Source organism: Octopus sinensis, linkage group LG13, assembly GCF_006345805.1.
Source record: "Octopus sinensis linkage group LG13, ASM634580v1, whole genome shotgun sequence".
NCBI classification, from domain to species: domain Eukaryota; kingdom Metazoa; phylum Mollusca; class Cephalopoda; order Octopoda; family Octopodidae; genus Octopus; species Octopus sinensis.
In genome coordinates, this window is record NC_043009.1 from 19014906 (window position 1) to 19036409 (window position 21504).

A 21504-nucleotide genomic window follows, 5' to 3' on the forward strand; every position below is an offset into this window, starting at 1 on the left:
AGATTTGATATATCACACGATAAAAAAGTTAAACATAAACATTATATTAAAATAAAAACTACTTTATTTAAAAAAATACTATTTAATGAAAATATTATGTAATTATAATAAGAAATAAAGTCTAACCATTATAAATTCTCAAATTAAATGATATGTAAAACATAAAATATTTTATAACAATTAAACATCGGACGTAAAAAATACTATCAAGAAACTATAAATAAATAAAAATATTACATTAAACAAAATATTATCAACAATAATAATATCAAACAAACAACGGTTCAATAATCAAATGAAATAGAGAAACGATAAAATCAGACTTAGCTTTAGCGAAGAATGAAGAGTAGCTGATTTTTAAAAGAGATATATATTTTTAAAGCATTTCTAAAATTATCGCGTGGATAGATAGTGCAAAGAAATAGAATAAATCCTTAATGAACGTGGCGAAATTTATAAATTTTAAATAAGGGTAGAAATTGATCTTAATCAATTAAAACCAGTGGCCTAGCATATTCAAAAAAATCCGAAGATTAAACATTTTTTACATACAAAATTTAGAGGATTGACCACTAAAAAAGGACAGCCTGTATGCTAGATATAGATGTCAAAATCGCCATTTCCCACGGAGAGTGTGTTCTCAAGAACGAATTCAGCAAAAAACCAAAGCGTAAAAATAAGCAAGACAAATGAAAATATACAAAATAAAAAACGATTACCTATGTACTAATTAGTTTCACTTGTTAATAATTTACGTATATGAATACATAAGCATCTGCAAGATCATCAGCATAGCCTGTCGTTTATGAAACACAATTTCTAGAACTAGATACAGGGCACTCGACCGAAATCCAGCATTATATAAAGTTCCACAAATTATATTTATGTGTATCTTTCAAATGCCTTCACTTTGGCGCGCTGAGATCAGAAATTACTCCGCAGTTAATAAACAACAGCAGATTTCTCAAAAATAGCTGTCGCCTCGTGCACAATCCTTCTCCACCCGCTGCGATCAATAGCTATGCCCTCCCATGTATCAGGAGAGATGCAAGCATCTCTTAAAGAAGCCTTCAGCAAGTCCTTATATATCATTTTTGGTTTATGTGGAGGTCGTTCTCCTTTAGCTAACTCTCCATAAAAGTGTTGTTTTGGCATCCTTGAATCCTTCATCCTGACCAGATGACCACTCCATCTGAGCCTTTGCTTTAACACAAGAGCTTCTATACTTTCACACCGAGAGCCTTCCAATATTTCAAGATCACTGATGCGGTCCTCCCACTTAATGCCATAGATCCGTCTGAGATACATCTGATGGAAACGTTCCAGTTGTTTAAGGTGGTATCGATATGTGACCCACGTCTCGCAGGCATAGAGAAGAGAGCACACATGCCTTGTACACTTTTAATCTTTGTCTTTCTGCATATGTCTCGCCGACTCCAGAGGCGCCTTTTAGCCTTCCGAAAGCATCACTTGCTTTCCTAATTCTGTATGGAATTTCATCATCCAAATTGCTATATCTATTAACAGTGCTTCCCAGGCAGACAAACTGATCGACTACATCAAGTCGTTTACCATGCACATAGATATTTGGTACACTATACTGCTTACCAGGGACAGGTTGGTACATGGCAACAGTTTTCTTGAGATTGACTGTCAATCCTGAGGCAGTGCAAGCATCAGAGAATGTATTCAAAATGTGTTGCGCTATTAGATCACAATCATCTGCACACAAAATGTCTCTTATGATGGAGGTAAATACCTGTGTTTTTGCAGCAAAGCGCCTGATATTAAATATGCTGCCAGAGGTTCGATAATGGATGTAAACACCATATCTGCAGTTTCTGAATGCAATACAGAAAACCATCACAAAATGTATGCCAAATAGCGTCGGTGCCAGAATATCCCCCTGTTTCACTCCATACATACATATATACATACATACATGTATATATATATATATATATATATATATATATATATATATATATATATATATATATATATATATATATATATATATATAATAATAATAATATTAGGGAATAAATCCAAACTTACAGGAAAAAATTAGATTTAGGATTAAATCCAATTTTATAGTATAAATATATTATATTATATTATATTAAATTAGAGATAAAACCAATATTAGGCAAATCAAACAGTGAAAAACATAAGCCAATACATAAAATTAATCTAAAAATATAAAAGTTAAAAATAAAAAATTATTTAAATAATTTAAACTTATAAATTTTATATATATATACAAATATATATATATATATGTGTATATTTTTATATTTATATATTATTTTATTTATTAATTTATTTATTTATTTATTTTTATTTTTTTATTTTTTATATATATCAAAAGTATTAAAAGTTTAATATAAGATAAAGAGTAAAACACTACGATCGTTTCATGGCTGTACCAATTCGAATAACAATAATTTAAATTCAATTAATAATTCGAGTTAATCATCAGGTTAATTGAAATATTTTAAAAATAATCAGAAATATTTAAACAATATTTTAAAGATATAAATAATATAATAATTTTACTTATAATAAACTCTATTATCAAACTAGAAACTTAAAACTTAACAATTATGATTATATCAAAATCGATTATAATGTTAAATATTAATTTTAATTTATAAGGTAGGAAACTCACCAATAATCTAATATCGGTAATAGTCTATATCTAATTACATAAATATTAAAAAAAAAATTTTTAATATTTATGTAATTAGTTATAGACTATTACCGATATTAGATTATTGGTGAGTTTCCTACCTTTTAAATTAAAATTAATATTTAACATTATAATCGATTTTGATATAATCATAATTGTTAAGTTTTAAGTTTCTAGTTTGATAATAGAGTTTAATATAAGTAAAATTATTATATTATTTATATCTTAAAAATATTGTTTAAATATTTCTGATTATTTTAAAATATCTCAATTAACCTGATGATTGACTGTAACCATAACTCGAATTATTAATTGAATTTAAATTATTGTTATTCGAATTGGTACAGCCATGAAACGATCGTAGTGTTTTACTCTTTATCTTATATTAAACTTTTAATACTTTTGATATATAAAAAAATAAATAAATTGATAAATAAATTGATAAATAAAATAATATATAAATATAAAAATATACATACATATATATATATATTTGTATATATATATATATATAAAATTTATAAGTTTAAATTATTTAAATAATTTTTTATTTTTAACTTTTATATTTTTAAATTAATTTTATGTATTGGCTTATGTTTTTCACTGTTTGATTTGCCTAATATTGGTTTTATCTCTAATTTATATTATATATATATATATATATATATATATATATATATATATATATATATTGCTAAAAACGGTAAGATAACAAAAGAAAGAAAGAGACCTTAATATTATGTAAATAGAGGAAATTTTATCTGTAAAATAATATGTGACAATTATTCGGTAGCCAAGATAAAACTCTGAGTTTCGGATGCCGAGGTGGAAATCCACACCACCATCTCTTCGGTTATCTGGCCATCTGAAAAAACGCTATGAAGAAAGACCGTTATACAAAGGGAAATTACTGTCTTATAGTCCGCTACTTATACAAAAGCGCTAAATCGAATGACCTCTAATTAAGATAAGGTTAAAAGTTCATATTAAACACGTAAGCATGCCTGTTCATACGTACACATGTGCGCTCTTGCACCCACGTGCTTACGTATTTACTATGAACTTTTAACCTTATCTTAATTAGAGGTCATTCGATTTAGCGCTTTTGTATAAGTAGCGGACTATAACACAGTAATTTCCCTTTGTATAACGGTCTTTCTTCATAGCGTTTTTTCAGATGGCCAGATAACCGAAGAGATGGTGGTGTGGATTTCCACCTCGGCATCCGAAACTCAGAGTTTTATCTTGGCTATCAAATAATTGTCACATATTATTTTATATATATAATATAAAGTTATATCTTGAGATTGTTAGTGGCAACAACGCTCAAGATATATAACAGACTGGAATAGTAGTGCTCAAATGAGCTGTATACACTTTTTTAATCCGAGGGGAGGCAATACGAGCAGCAACTAAAGGAAAATCACAAAATCCACAGAAAGATCAAACACATACATATATTCATATATTCATTTATATCTACAGAACAGATATAAAGCCCGACGTTTAAAACTTTAGTAATATATAAATATAAATATCATATAAAAATATATAAATATATAAGAGAATCAAAGTTGTATATATATAACACCTTGAATTTACGCTTAAACACGTAAAACATTTGGTATAATTTTGTTACAATAAAAAATTTGGGACAATAAAACATACAATGACATAATAAAAGACGAATTAAAATTCCAGAGAAATGTACATAGAAGATAAATATACAAGATAAATATACAAATTGTAAATTTGTTACTCTTGGTTTGGGCATTAATGATGCCTGGTCGCAGTTCGTTCATTCCTGAGACGTTAAAACTGTTGACTGATAGTGAATTGATTGATAGTGAATTTTAACACGATGAACCTCTTCAAAATTGTCATGAGGCCAATAAAATGAAGGAAAGCTGTTCAGCCCACAATATATACAACTTCCAGTGGAATCGGACATCATAATTAACCTTAAACTTTTTGCACTCAAACACTTTCACATTAGGATAAGCACAATATACTCTTCCATAGTACATACCTCATGTTGACACCTATACGTCAGACTGAATGCTGTTTTATCTCCAAAGTGAATACTGCAAGTGATATTTAAGCAATAAGCAGTTCTTTGGCTTTTGCATTTGACGACTGTTACTTTACGTATTTTATTTCGATTTTCACTGGCGTAGTGATAAGAACTACGGGATAAGTAACATTAGTTTCGAATAAAAATATAAATGGAAGTTTTAATCACCCGATGGACAGGCAAACAGGAACTGCTACTCAATAAAGGCGCAAAAATGCCCAGGGAAGTCTCTCTTCTCTGAAAAACTGACACAAAAAGAGTTGAAACTCGGGGGTTAAATAACACAATGTGCAATAAAATAACATAAGGCATGTTCTTTGCAAATCAATTTTATCTCAAAAATTGACCAATACCGCTTTTTTTTTTAATTGGATAAGAAATCTTAAGCAAGGTTTTAGATGTGATACCCCACCCCCAATCTTTCCCGTTTTATAAACGATCAATTAGTCTTTTCTACTTTCAATTGAATTTTGTTGAGAATATCTTCAGAAAATTGAGTAATCACCAGTTATTTATTTGCTTTATTTTCACTTTGTTGCACACTTAAAGTAACTGCCTTTTCCTAGTAGCTTTTCATGTCAGCTGGTTTATTGCATGAAAAACAGCTGTAAGAACACATTTGACCGCGGATGCACGTGGCTGATTACAGTTAATTAAAGTTAGAGTGATATCGATTGTTTTTTTAGCCGCTTACAAATGTGTCAAAACGCAGAAATGTTCGTGGTCTAATATTTAAATCAAAATGAGACTGTATTTACAAATAGCAAGCTTTATTTACATATATCTGTCATTTAAATGTGAAAACGTAGAAATGAATTGTTTAGAACGTCGGTTAATGAACAGGATGGCGGAAGAAACAGGACAAAACGATTACAAAAATAGCGATTCTCACTTTGAAACTGACAATTCTGAAAATCCTTAGAACGCCCCGCTCTCTCATGTATCCATGTATAAAATTTCAGTGCGATCGGATGAACACGCACAAAAAAAACCCAGACAGAATGGGATTTATATATTAGATATATATATGTATATATTTGCGTATATATATATGTACATATATATATTTATATACATATGTATTTATATATGTACTTACATTTATATATATATATATATATATATATATATATATATATATATATATATATATATATATATATATATATATATAAACGGCAGTTTGTCTGTGCGTGTTTCTGTGTGTCTGTTTTCTCGTACCCTCACTCTGACCACGGCTTTCAACCGATTCTGATGAAACTTGACACACACATAGCCCAATGTCATAATTCAAAACTAACGCAGCGAAAATTTTGAAAAGTTCCCCCAGTTCTGAAAAAAATCGATAAACTCGACATGGGGTCGAGAATCGGAAACCCAAACCACAGACCGCCTAGGGGACGCAACTTCACCTTTTTAACTCTCAAAAAAATTTACCATCATTTTTTCCCCATTTTTTTGCTATTTTTTGGCTATAACTCTCTAAAAATGCTTTATAGTTATTTCCCTTACAAACCTGAGCAACGCCGGGCGATACTGCTAGTACATATATATATACATATATATATATACATATATATATATAATATATATATATATATATATTTATATATATACAAGTGTGTATTTATATGCATATACATATATATATATATATATATGCGTATATGCCTATGTTTATGCACATGTAACACACATATATAATACACAAACACACACACAGACACATACATACACACAAATAAACACATACGATATTTTCAATGAAGACGGTATAACCGCATCTGACTCTTTAAGTGATTCAATTCTTCCTACGTTAATTTACTAGATTGCTGACATCTAGCAACAGTCTCTCCTACGTGTTGATGCACTGCTTTCTCTCATTAGTAAGACTGTCGGCATTTTTTAAAAATAAAAAAAACAACCTATTAATAGCCTCTCCTTCGAAGTAGTCATCTGGTGTTCCTGTCACTTTTGGAATCCGGCCTGGAAGTTGTTTTCCGAAAGCGAGTAGAGAACTTTCTGCAATTCGCTTTTGATTTCGACAACGGTGTTAAAACTTCGACCTTTGAACTGTATTTTAATCGTGAGGAAGAGATAGAAGTCCGCAGGTACTAAATCTGGGGCATAGAGTGGGTACGGAAGCGATACCATGTTTTTGGTAAGAAACTCACGAGTCAGCAGAGCTCGGTGTCAGGGAGCATTTACGTCCTGAAGAATCTAAATGTTCGCGCTCCACAGATCCGGTCACTTTCGCCGAATGTCTTCCTTCAAACGCTTCAAAACGCTGCGCAATAAAACTCTCTTTACAAGTCTTTCACCAGCAGTAAGTTTATATCAAATTCAAAAAGATGCTGTCACATGCCCAAATGATGTTGGCTTCGAAGATGTCATGGTTACGCGGATGAAGATCTTGTTTCACGCGCAGTGTTGCTTGTTTATCAGGGCTAAGCTATTCCTTACGCTGCTTCATATTGATGTACAGGCATCATTGTTTGTCACCGGTAACGATTCGTTGCTTGTGTCCATGATTTGAACGGTGACGAGCAAGCAAACCAACGGAGAATGTGGCTGGATGATTTTTGTTGTTGTTACTTAAAGCATGCGGAACCCCATGCTCCATACTTCTGAACCTTTCCCATCGAGTGAAGATGCTCCTCTATAGCAGTGTGGGAGCATTCCATTTTCTTTGCCAGTTGCCTTGTCGTGTGACGAGAATTTTTTGCCAAAGTTGGTTTAATTGCTCTTCATCGAACTCAACTGGATGGCCAGAACGAGGGGCATCTTTGAGGTCAAAATTTCCTTTTTGGAACTCTGCATACCCATCACGAGCGGTTCTTTCAGCTATGGTACCCTCTCCATATACAGCACAAATGTCGCGAGTAGCTTTTGCGGCCTTAGAACTTTGATTAAAAGCAAAAAGAAGGCGGGGTCGAAAATGCTCGTTTTTCTTATTTTTTATTGATCTGAAAATAAGCAAAAATTAACTAAAATTAGCTAGAAAAAAATAGATTCCAAAATTATTCAAATATAGAATTCTCGAAAGATTCCAAAATTTAAAAACGCAATAAATTCCAAAATTAAAAAAAAAAACCGCGGGAACTTAGTTGCCAACCCAATACTTCAGAACAATTATTTCCGATTTGATGACACCTACTATCGTTAAAAATGCGGAATTGCGATGGGAAAGAAAGCAGCCCCTGTTCTTGTGAACCTGTAACGGATTGTTTTGAATTCACCATATATGAAGTGTCAATGTAAAAATATGGTTATCCATTTCACCATTATATATGTGAAAACTGGAAAAGATACTTGGATGACTGTTTTACTATTTGGAAGGAGAGCATTGATAAACCTTTGTAATTCAAATCAGCATTAAATGATATAAACAGTAACATTCAATTCACAATGGAATATAGAAAAGAACAGCTCCCAATTTTGGATATCATGATAAAAAAAGGTCAATAACTGAATTATAACTGACATCTATCATGAACCAACGGATTCGAAGCAATATCTCCCTTTTAGCTCATGCCATCCGAAACATATCAAAATAAATATCCCATTTAATTTGGCAAAAAGTATTTACACAATAGTGTCTGATAGGCCTACTAGGGACCTTCGTCTTCAAGACCTCAGAACAACACTAACTGAAAGACAATATCCACCTTCACTTATAGACGATGGAATTAAGCGTGCCAAGAAATTAGACATAAAAACACTAAAGACAGCAAAACATAACACCACACCTCATCTCAAAACACTACTGTATATATCAACTCACAACCCCAGAAACAATGAGGCATACAACACTATTGAGCAAAATCTTCCTTTACTAACTAGAGACCCAAAAACGAACAATAACAATAATATACCGATGATTAAGTAAATTGCAAAAGAATAATAAAAGCGTATATAATTGGTAGAATAACGACAGGTGTTTCGTGGCTATATTTAAGAAGTGATTATAGTAAAAAAATTAATAGTAGTAGTAAAATCACTTCGATATAAATATAACCACTCATCAGGTTAAAAAAACTAGAATAATAAAATAATCAATTAATAAATATACTTTAATATATATATATATAAGATGCTAAATATACATTAAGTGAAAACTAAAAACAATACTTAAATTATTCAATACTTTAAAATTAATTAATATACACAATGCTAGTACAAGTCATTAATATTGTAATCAAAAGAAGAAATTGTTCAAATATAGACAAACTCATTAAATAAGCTAACTATATAATTAATATATGTGTAGTATCTATAGATTTAATATATCACTCTATGATATAGTTGACTAAATATCAATCAATATAATACATAATTATCTTAAATTTAATATTACTTAATAAATATACCACTTAATAATTAAACAATAAATTGTCTAACAAAATTAATTCTCAAATTAAATTAAACGTAATACGTTAGATCCCTTTATAAAAAAATCTAAATAAATAGACATAAGAATTAATATCTATCGTAACTTATAACTAACAATATATATAAAAATGATATAATGGCGAGAATTATCTGCTAATGGAAAGTAAGAAACATTTAAGTCCCATAAATTAAAGAAAGGTGCAAAAATATTAGAACAAATGAACAATACACTATGAAGATTTTCAATCACAACCACCAGTCCACTACAAATCCAGTCAATAACAATAATAATAATAACGTTTAAGGTAATTAAATTCATTTAATCTAATAATGTATTTATCCAGAATAATTTTACTTAATTTACCTCAATCAGATTTACATGGACAAACCAATCTAACCTTAGGGTCAGCGTAAAAATTTTCTTTATGGTCTTTCAAAGTTATTCAACGGTGCATAGGTACATAAGGTTAAGTTTTATTATCCAAATTATATTTCATCATTATTAATTTAGAGGCTTTATTTATATTATAGAGTGTATTTTCTGGAACAATTTTATATTTTTTATATATTTCTTTTTTTTAATAGGAAATCAATAAATTTAATACCTATTTTGTAGAGGTTCTTGGTTTTATCTGATTCTACTATGATACCTTCCATATTTCGCATTTCTTTAATTTTAATAGCTAAATTTCTTAAATATTCGTTATGTTTATTAGGTTATTTATGAAATTTAATATTTGTCACCTTCCAAATATTATCCTCTAAAATCTGTATTTCTCTATTATATGGGGGTTCTTTTCTAGATTTGAATTTAGAATTAATGTACTTATAAGTATCTACATCATTAATGTTGTTATTATTAAAATAGTAGGCTTTCCATTTAATTCTATTAATAAAATCCTTAATATTATTAATAGGTTATAAAATATATTTCTTTCTAGATGGTATAGGAATATCCTTCAAAGATGAATTCCAAAAGAGTGGTTCTATTTTACCTGTAAGTTCCATAACCGACAATAATGAGGGTAATTTCTCAGAAACGTTAGTTATAAATATAATAATAATAATTATTATTTGAGGGAATATTAATCCCAACTTACAGGATTATATATTGTTAGTTATAAGTTACGATAGATATTCATTCTTATATCTATTTATTTAGATTTTTTATAAAGGGATCTAACGTATTACGTTTAATTTGAGATTTAATTTTGTTGCACAATATATTATTTAATAGGTGGTATATTTATTAAGTAATATTAAATTTAAGATAATTAAGTATTATATTGATTGATATTTAGTCAACTATATTATAGAGTGATATATTAAATCTACAGATACTACACATATATATTAATTATATAGTTAGCTTATTTAATGAGTTTGTCTATATTTGAACCATTTCTTCTTTTGATTACAATATTAATGACTTGTACTAGCATTGTGTATATTAATTAATTTTAAAGTATTGAATAATTTAAGTATTGTTTTTAGTTTTCACTTAATGTATATTTAGCATCTTATATATATTTAAGTATATTTATTAATTAATTATTTAATTATTCTAGTTTATTTTTAACCTGATGAGTGGCTATATTTATATCGAAGTGATTTTACTACTACTATTAATTTTTTTACTATAATCACTTCTTAAATATAGCCACGAAACACCTGTCATTATTCTACCAATTATATATGCTTTTATTATTTTTTTGCAATTTACTTAATCTTCAGTATATTATTGTTATTTTAATTTTAATATTTCTCTTATATCTAATTTTCTAGATGGTGTAATTTAATTGTTCATTTTAAGTTGATAAAAGTTGTTTTTTTCTAATTTTTACATATATATATATATATATATATATATATATATATATATATATATATATATATGTATATATATACATGTATATATATGTATACATACATATATATATATATATATATATATATATTTATATATATACACGTATATATATATATATATATATATATATATATATATATATATGTATATACACACATAAAGTGATAAACCCAGCGCACATGGACACACAGAACTCCTGATAAATACAACACACTTACACACACATACACATACATACATACATACCCACACACATACATATGCACCCTCACACACACATATGGTTGCTCAGATACACACACATTCACGTACACACACATAATATCCCCACCAACACAAAAGGACGCACAAGCATACACACGCACCCACAGACGCACACATCGCACACGCGAACAAACACATACACACACTTGCACACACACAACATCCTAACAAATATTAATCACACACAAAGCAGGTCAGTTCATCTAAAATTCTTTGTAAACTCCTTTTTCTGTGTATATATATAGATACTTCCAAACAAACATGATTTTTAATGAAATCCTAATATTTTTATCGAAATCTTTGTTTAATAATTTCTCAAGATTTTTCCTTATAAACTGTTTTTAACATTTTCTTATTATTAAAGAATGTATATATGTATTGTAATATTTTGTGACAACCAGTACTTAACACAACAAAGCTCTTACAAAGCTTTGCATTTTACTTTTGACAATCTTTTTTTAAAAAAAAGTGAATAAACATCGTTAAAATTGCATTTTCAAACCTTCTCTCTCACACACACACACACACACACACATATATATATATAAGAAACTTTTAACGTTTTATATTTGAATATCAAGGATAATAATGATAAACATTGTTCTTGGTTTGACAGTTGTTGCTGGTTGCTATGCAGAATGTAACTCGTCCAAGTGTTCTCAAATCTTAAAATCATTCGAGTATCTTTCTTGCGTGTAAGTATTTTTTGTTATTTCTCTCGAAGTTCAGCTACGTTTAAATTGGTTATACTTGTGCGCCCACAAATGGATAGACACACACACTCAAATACCGCGCGCATACATACACACACTCTTATACTGCTCTCTCTCTCTCTCTCTCTCTCTCTCTCTCTCTCATACACACATACACACAATCTGCTGTCTTATGTTTGATTTATTCCAGTTTCAACAACTTGGGTTTGTACTTCAATTCGTTTGTTAAAAAATTTCACGCCAACGTCTAATATTTTTTGACGCGCCGTAATCATTCCAACCAGATGACAACCTAATAATCAAAGTAAGAATTTAATGATGATTTAATGCACACTATCCCAGACACCTTTATGACAGCGACCTTAAACAGTTACTATTGCACGTGTAATCCTGTAATTCAGGACGAATAGATAACTGTTAGCAACCACTAAGTAAGAGCAGTTTGCTTATTTTGTTCAGTGTTGGGCCTTCCCATAAATAATGCGGTTTTTCAATTGCATGAACTAAAAATCGGGGTGGGGGACGGGATAAACTACCTGCTTATTCTTAATAAACTAATCCTTATTCTTAGTGCAATTTTGAAGAGTGCAGTTCGCTTTTAACAGTTATTTTATCTAAGCTATAGTGGAAGTGACAAAGGGTCATATTCGGAATATTTTGTTTTATGAGTTCAGTAAAGGTAACAATGCAACGGAAAGTGCGAGGAATATTAATGCAGTATATGGGGATCGGACAATAAGCGTAAACCAGTGTCAGTGGTAGTTCCAGAAACTTCGAGCCGGAAACTACAGCCTCGTCCTGGAAGATCTGAAGAGCTCGACGAGGACATCCTGCAAGACCTGGTGAAACAAAATACCATCATAACTGTTGAGGAACTAGCAGAAAAGCTTGGATTTCGTCATTCAACCATTCATCGACACCTGCGTGCCATCGGAAAAGTCAGCAAATTGAGTCAACCGGTTCCTCACAAACTTTCCGAGTCTAATCGCGCGCAGAGAGTGAATTTGTGCTCTTCTTTCCTGTCACGTCTCACGAATGAACCTTTTTTGGACCAAATAGTGACTGGGGTGTGAAATAGATTCTCTATAAAAATGTCGAACGCCGAAGACAGTGGGTAAGGAAAGGAAAAACACCAGTACCCCAAGCAGAATGACGGTCAACTCGTTCAAGGAAAGGTGTACACATCTGGCGTCATTCAGAAACATAAACAAAAAACCTGAAACAGCCCTGTAAAATATGATACGGACATTGAAAGAAGATGGAATAACCAGCCCCGGATAGAATGGAAAATTATTGCTGAAGCCAAAAAATACAGAGGACGGGGTACCAAATGGGAACTCTATATTACTGAAAAATTAAACAGTATACAATCAACAGATAACATCCTAAATATTAGGGATGTATCCTCCTCTCCCTGCAAAAGGAAGCAATATTTTACACACAAATATTTCAAAGAAGAGCCCCTATCCGCGAGGGTAACCCCACCAAGTAGCCCCTTTCCTAAACGTGAACACACATAGCACACAAACTCCACACAAAGAAGAAATATGTGGCAATGATGAACAACCTCAGCACACAAGAATGAGAACACCACAAAATAATGCAAACAAATTAACCACACAAAAAATCTTCCCCCAAAGCAATACAAAGGGAGATAAACATCCAAAAGATGCCACCCAAGAGCACTGTCCCTTGATTCATTGATTCAATGTCCCTGTATTCACCCGAATTTACGGACACTTCCGTGAACTAAATGAGACTGTTTTCCTAAATGGAGGCCAATCCTTTTCTCCATGTGATCGGCTTGAAAGATTAAGACACAAGGAAACTTTCCTACTTTTCTTAACATGAAAGCAATGATTGCTTTAATTAACAAATAAGGAAATTATATCCACCAACGCGGTGTTGAGTCCTTATTTTATCGTTCTATATTTACGTATGCATATATATGTGTATATATATATATATATATATATATATATATATATATATATATATATATATATATATATATATATATATATATATATATATATATATATATATATAGAAAATAGTAAAAAGTGAAAAAACTACAGAAGGCTTGTTTTAAAAGGTTAAAAAATATATATTTGAGTCATTATGTCAGAAGAATGTTATACATTTTTTTGATACAATGACATAGTTTTTGAAGAAATGACCGGTTTCGTGTTCAGCTTTTCAAATTTCTTACATCGTTATGTTTACGTTGAGAAGTGTAAAGAAGAGTTCCAGATAAGGGGATGTAATAAGTGATTTCCTCCGGTGTAAGGGAGATAATCGCTTAATATTTCTTGCCTTTTTTTGGGAGGTGAGTTTCTCTGTATAAGAATGTTGGAATGGTTAAGTTTGGGCTTATATTTTTCAATGAAGAATGTTTCCTTGTTTAGTCTAATTTGTGTTGATGATCCGAAAGCACATTGGTAAAATGGAAAGATTAAAAATTGTGGTAGTAGTTGCTTTGCGCATTTCTCAATGTGCTCACTAAAGGGTATCATTCTGTATTCTGGGAATGCAATCTGTTGTCGATGCAGTGTGCATCTACGTCTGAGTGATAGTCCCGTGGACCCCACGTAGTTTTGGTAGCAGCCCGAGCATCTTATGACGTAAATTATGTTTTCAGAGGCACAAGTAAAATTAGATTTGATCTTGAATTTCTGTCCCTCTTTGAAGAGGAATTCTGATCCTTCTAGCAGGTTAGGACATGTTGCACAGTTCGGTCTACCACATTTTTTTACTTTTGCATCCGTAATTTCAGAAAACAATTTTGCCTTTGTGAGAATCTTTTTAAGTGATTTAGGTTGTTTGTTGCTTTTAATGATTTGGTGTATGTTTAGAATTTCTTTTAATTTGGGCTCCTTATGAAGTATTGGTAAATTCTGGGTGATGATGGTGAAGGCTTCTTTGTTTCTGGGGTTGTATGTGGATATGTAAGGTAGTATTTTCGGGGAAGGTGTGTTGTTGTGTTGAACTTTTCTCAAAGTTTCTATGTCAATTTCTGTTGCACGTCTGATCCCATCCTCTATGAGTTGAGCTGGGTAATGTCTGTCAATTAGGGTGTTTTTGAGTTCTTGCAGTCTAAAGTTCCTGGTATTTTGTTCTGACACTATTGTGCATATCCTTCTTGCAAGGTTGAAGGGGATGTTTGTTTTAGTGTGTCTTGGGTGGCATGAATCAATATATATATATATAGGCAGAAGGTAATTTATATTGATCCGGCCCTTCCGATGCCATCATTCGGTCATCAGGATAGGGCCGTATATAATAACATTAACATTTTAAGTAAGGACGGGAGCGCGGCGGATGCCGGGGTAGTCGCTCCCGCATTTAATTTAGCGAACAAGGATAATTATCGGTCCGGGAGGTCTTACACTAACCCAAGACCCGTTATTCATCCGAGAATCACCCACCCGAATGCGAGAGCTGGCGTCCCGACCCATCACACTGATAGGAATAAGCATATATGGTTTGTAATCCCCTTTGGTAAGCAGATTAGAACTAACCTCCCCCTCATGTTTAGACAAGCCATCGCCAACAACTTCCCCAGAAATTCCAAATATTACTCCACGGTTAACTCACATAAAGTTAGGATAGCTTTCTCCAACACTAAAAACCTCGCCCAGATAATCGCCTCCCATAATAATAGGCTACTTACTAAGACCCTATCACCTTTTTCCGGAGGCACAGCCTCTTCCGCTCCCGGTTTAATGCTCAGTAGGAATAATTATAGTAGTAATAATGATATGAGAGCCAGTACAGTGACACATAATCTCAGCTCCAGCCAGGGAGTACCCACTAGGGGTATAGTTATAAATAGGGGTGTTGTGGTTGACGGTAACAATGGGAGTAGGGTAGAGAGCCCCATTAGCATCCCCAGCATCATTTCCCGCAATAGCAGTACCACGGGCAGTAGCAATGACAGCACTCTGATAGATAGTGGAGAATCAGGGGTTATTCCTATAGTTAATAGTGACGTAATGGAAAATAGAGTAGTAAGCGGCTGCAGGTCTCGGAACGAATATAGTGACAGGAACGCAGTTCTAATTTCAGAAACTAATCCTAGCAGATTAAGATTCACGTCGGCGAACTCCAAGATCAAAAACGCCGTCTACCAATGCAAGGTTTACACGGACTCAGATGCCTTCACTTATGTAGGGGCATCATCCTCAAGATTGTCTTTGCGTGTCTCCAACCATTACGCAACTTTTCGGGACGTGAACAAGCGCCAGACCACGGGACTCAGTAAGCTAATATGGCGACTGAAGGATGCGAACTTAAGCTATAGGCTGGAATGGTCAATTTTGTCGGTGGCCCTCCCATTTGATAGGGGCAGAAGACAGTGCAACCTTTGTGTCTCCGAACTCTTCCATATTTTGTTTGCCAGAGGCCGGATGGTGAACGGGCTCTTACAGTCGGCTTTTCGATGCCCCCATTGGCGGCGTTACACTTATCTGGCCTTTAAATAGCGTTTATAAATAATACCGGCACCCATAGCCCTTGGTAACAAATTCTGAAATAGCCTTTAAGATATCTACGATTAACCACTGCAAGGGGAATTACTCCTGTAAGACAAACGGGGCTTGGTTTTTTCACAGCGGGGGGTTTCCTTGACAAGGCAGGCTTAGATGAACACACACACACATAAAACATAATATATATATATTTTTAAAAAATTTTTTTCTTTCTGCCACCCAACGGTTATCACGGCAGTAGCCACTGACAGCCGAACGATCAAACGCACACACGTACACAAAAAATGTTTTCTACCCCTACGCCAACACACACATATATAGAACAGTATACGCACACACACGTCTCTAAGTAGATTTTTTCTCGCCCCTCATAAAACATCCAATATTCCTTAAATAGTCAGAACTTTATTCTCGGTCACAAAGAACATCTATACACCCTCACCCACATGATTGACCGATGCCTGACCCGTTGAATTCTTCAGCCACCGGTTCTCAACATACAATGATAAACAGTTTCGCCATGGGCTCTTAGGAGCACAGTTCGATTTGTTTTTTGCTCCGCCTCTGTTCTGTTTTTGTTTTTCCAGCGGATTTCCTTTTTTCTTCCTGAAGAGAAAGACACAATATGGTCCCATTATTCAATCGGATTTTGGTAATTTGTGCCTTTCGAAACACGTGTAGAATGAAATAAAACGATTTCTGTTCAATCTGCGTTCAGCTCCATTTCTTCAATTCACCAATAATGTTTTAATTTCAATTATCCGCACCAACGCACGGCTGCAACGCCAGATGGTTGTACCTCCAACCGTGCTGTTTACTGCTGTGATTTTTGCTACTAAGGTATCGGTTAAACTTTTGATTAATCTACTACAAGATTATTCATCTTTCTATTTCACATAATATATATATATATATATATATATATATATATATATATATATATATATATAAACTTAGTTTGATTTAAAAACCCCACTAGAATGCGAGAAAGCGCTAATACATGATCTAAGTTATATGATGTATAAAAAATGTAATATACAAATAAATATCTGTAAATATAAACCATCCGACTTTCTGAGTACCTCATTTCTTCTAATATAAAATACCTGTACATCATCTCCAAACCTTCAACTATATATATATATATATATATATATATATATATATATATATATATATATATATATACATGTATGTATATATTTGTATGTATGTATGTATGTATGTATGTATGTATGTATGTATGTATGCATGCATGCATGTATGTATGTATGTATGTATGTATGTTTGTATGTATGTATGTATGTATGTATGTATGTATGTATGTATGTATGTATGTATGTATATATATATATATATATATATATATATATATATATATATATATATATATATATATATATATATATATATATATATATACAAGAGTTTCTTGTAGGCTGCAAGGAAAGCATGGTCATGCAGCCTACAAGAAGCTCTCAGAATCTTTCCAGCTTGAACTTCCATAAAGCAAAGTGGAAACAAATTGAGAAAGAGATCCTCAAACAAAACTGGCCTGAATGTCTTTCCTCACCAGACATCGACATGAAACTTCAACAATTCATGTCTGTAATGCAAGCCATATGCTACAAATGTGTCCCAGAGAGAAAGGCCACTGTACACAAAAACAAAATCCCCAGAGAGAGGAAAATTCTAATGAGACGGCGTACAAATGTTTCAAATCGCCTAAACAAACAAATTGAAAGCAGTGAAAAGTACCGCCTGAAAATAAAACTGTTGGAAATTGAAAAATGTCTGCAACTCACCCATGAAAAAGAAAGGGCAGACAAAGAAGCCTGGGCTATAGACAACATAAAATCTAACCCCAGAGCTTTTTACAGGTATGCCAAAGAAACAGCTACGGTGCACTGTAGGATAGGGCCACTCCTTGAAAAGGATGGCACACTCACAGGAAATCCAATGAGGATAAGTGAAATACTAAATGAGCAATTCAAGAGTATTTTCACTCCAACCCTAGGGCATTTTCAAGTCAGCAATCCAACTGACTTCTTTATCACTGCAGATATAAAATCAGAGGCAGCGATGATTGATTACATCAATATAAAGGAAGACGATGTAATAAAGGCCATAGATGAAATGAAAACAAACTCAGCTACTGGCCCCGATGGATTCCCAGCAATCCTTCTAAAAGTATGTAAGCGAGTTCTAGCAAGATCACTACAGTTCCTCTTTCAGAGCTTCCTTGCAACTGGCACACTTCCAAGAAAACTGAAGGAAGGTAAAATATGCCCTATTCATAAAGGAGGTAGCAGAGCGGAGGCCAAGAACTACAGACCTATCTCTCTGACCTCCCTCACACATCCCCAAGGTCATGGAACGAATAGTCAGAAGAAAACTAATCACCTTCCTTGAGGAAAATGACTTGCTGCCTGACACCCAACATGTTTCCCGACCAGGAAGGAGCTGCTTAACTCAGCTCCTACAACACTATGACTGGGTGCTGAAACGACTGCTCAACCACTCAAATGTGGAAGTCATACATCTCGACTTTGCAAAGGCCTTTGATAAAGTCGACCATGGAATGATATGTCACAGACTGCGTGATCTTGGCATAGTTGGAGAATTGGGAGAATGGCTTCATGACTTTCTGAAGGATAGAAGTCAGGTGGTAGTAGCCAATGGGGCCACCTCCAATAACAGGCAAATAGTGAGCGGTGTTCCGCAAGGCACTGTTCTGGGACCACTACTGTTCATAATGGCCCTCTCAGACATGCCCTCAGCCACCCAGAGAGCCACGATCACAAGTTATGCAGATGATACAAAAGTTTCACAGATAATACAGAACCCTGAAGACACTATGCACCTGCAATGTGAGCTGGACAAAATATACAAGTGTGCTGAAAAGAATAGCATGCAGTTCAATGCTGAAAAGTTTCAAGCTTTATGCTATTAGCATGCAAAATTAAATGCAATACCCAATAAATACACGGGACCCGGAGGGATTGCAATCCCAGAGGCACAATCAGTGCGAGACCTGGGTATTTACATGAGTGATGATGCAACCTTTCATATGCATGTTGCTAAATTGGCAATGAAATGTAGGCGGCTGACCGGATGGATTCTTAGAACCTTTAGAACAAGAGACCAGGAAACCATGATGGTCCTCTGGAGGACACTTGTCCTAAGCCACTTTGACTATTGCTCTCAGCTATGGTCACCATCCAGTGTCAAGTTAATCACAGAAATTGAGGCGATCCAACGAAGCTACACGAAGAAGATAGCCTCTGTGCAGCATATATGCTACTAGGAAAGACTCAAGAGATTAAGACTATATTCCTTAGAGCGTAGGCGAGAAAGATATGCCATAATATACATCTGGAAGATCCTAGAAGGACTTGTCCCAAACTTTGGTATCGAGAGTTACACAAATGCTAGAACTGGGCGCCACTGCAAGGACTCCAAATTTGCCATCAAGATGTAGGACAAGATACTGTGATAGCCTGGGCTTCAGAGGCCCACAGCTCTTCGATATCCTCCCGAAGAACCTGAGAGACCTGCATGGGGTGGACGCATATGTCTTTAAATAAAATAAAACTGGTTCTCTTCCTGTCAAGTGTCCCAGATGAACCAACTTCACGGCAAGAGGTGCAGATGAGAGCAGCTGCATCGAACTCTCATGCACCAAATGGCAATTGATAAAAAGCATTCGTGAAGTAAAATTATGTAGCAACACCAAATGACGGTGCGTGCCCCTGCATGGCCACAGCTCGTGAGCTGAAACTAGATAAAATAAAAATAAAATAAAATAAAATAATATATATATATATATATAAATTAAATTAGAAATAAAACAACTATTAGGCAACTCAAACAGTGATAGACATAAACCAAAATATAAAAAACAAAATATAATTAATATAATATCCAAAATATATATATAAAGTATAAAATTTAAAATTTAAATTGTTAAAATTTGAAATTTATATCTATAATTTATATCTATAAATTTTTATATTTTTATATTTTAAATTTTAAATTTATTAATTTTTAAACTTTAATTTTTTTAAAAACTAACCAAAAAGTATTAAAAAGTTTAATATAATATAATAAGTAAAAACACTACGTACGTTTCATGGCTATAAATCAATTCGAATTACAATTAAGTTTAAATTCAATTAAAAATTCGAATTAAAATTATAGTCAATCTTCAGGTTAATGATTGTAGTTAAATAAATAATGATAGTAGTTAAGTAGAGTTAAGCAATATTTTTTTAAGAAATAAATAAAATAATAATTTTTCTTATAAAAAACTCTATTATCAAATTAGAAACTTAAAACATATGTCATACAACCCATTTATTATGTTAAATATTAATTTTTAAGGTAAAAAAAGATTAAAAAATGTATTTATCTATTAAGATATAACATGGCTTTAAAAAACATAATAAACTCACAAATATCGTTAACTCAGTTATAGTCAATATCTAATTACCAAAATATTTAACAAAATAATCACTATTCCTATTTTTAAATTTAAGTTCATATCTAATAATTATAAAAAAGTTTAAAAATTTATAAATTTAAAATTTAAAATTAAAAAATATAAAAATTTATAGATATAAATTTAAAAATTTCAAATTTTAATAATTTAAATTTTAAATTTTATACTTTATATATATTTTGTATATTATATTAATTATATCTATTTTGTTTTTTATGTTTTGGTTTATGTCTATCACTGTTTGAGTTACCTAATAGTGGTTTTATCTCTAATTTAATTTATATTTATACTGTGAAATTTGATTTAATCCTAAATCTAATTTTTCTCTGTAAGTTTGTATATACTCCCTAATAATAATAATATTATTATTATTATTATTATTATTATTATTATCATTATTATTATTATTATTATTATATATATATATATATATATATATATATATATATATATGATTGATTGATTGATTGATTGATTCTAGTTTCAGCTTATGAGCTGTGGCCATGCT

At 32.2% G+C, this 21504-nt stretch overlaps 1 protein-coding gene across 1 annotated transcript in view; it reads left to right on the forward strand.

Annotated features, from left to right (window-relative positions):
- LOC115218684 overlaps window positions 1-21504 on the forward strand; it is a 113886-nt gene that overhangs the window by 15368 nt on the left and 77014 nt on the right. The window contains exon 2 of the mRNA XM_029788615.2: window positions 11909-11987. Within this exon, the coding sequence (XP_029644475.1) occupies window positions 11909-11987 (79 nt within the window). The remainder of the gene's footprint in view (window positions 1-11908; window positions 11988-21504) is intronic.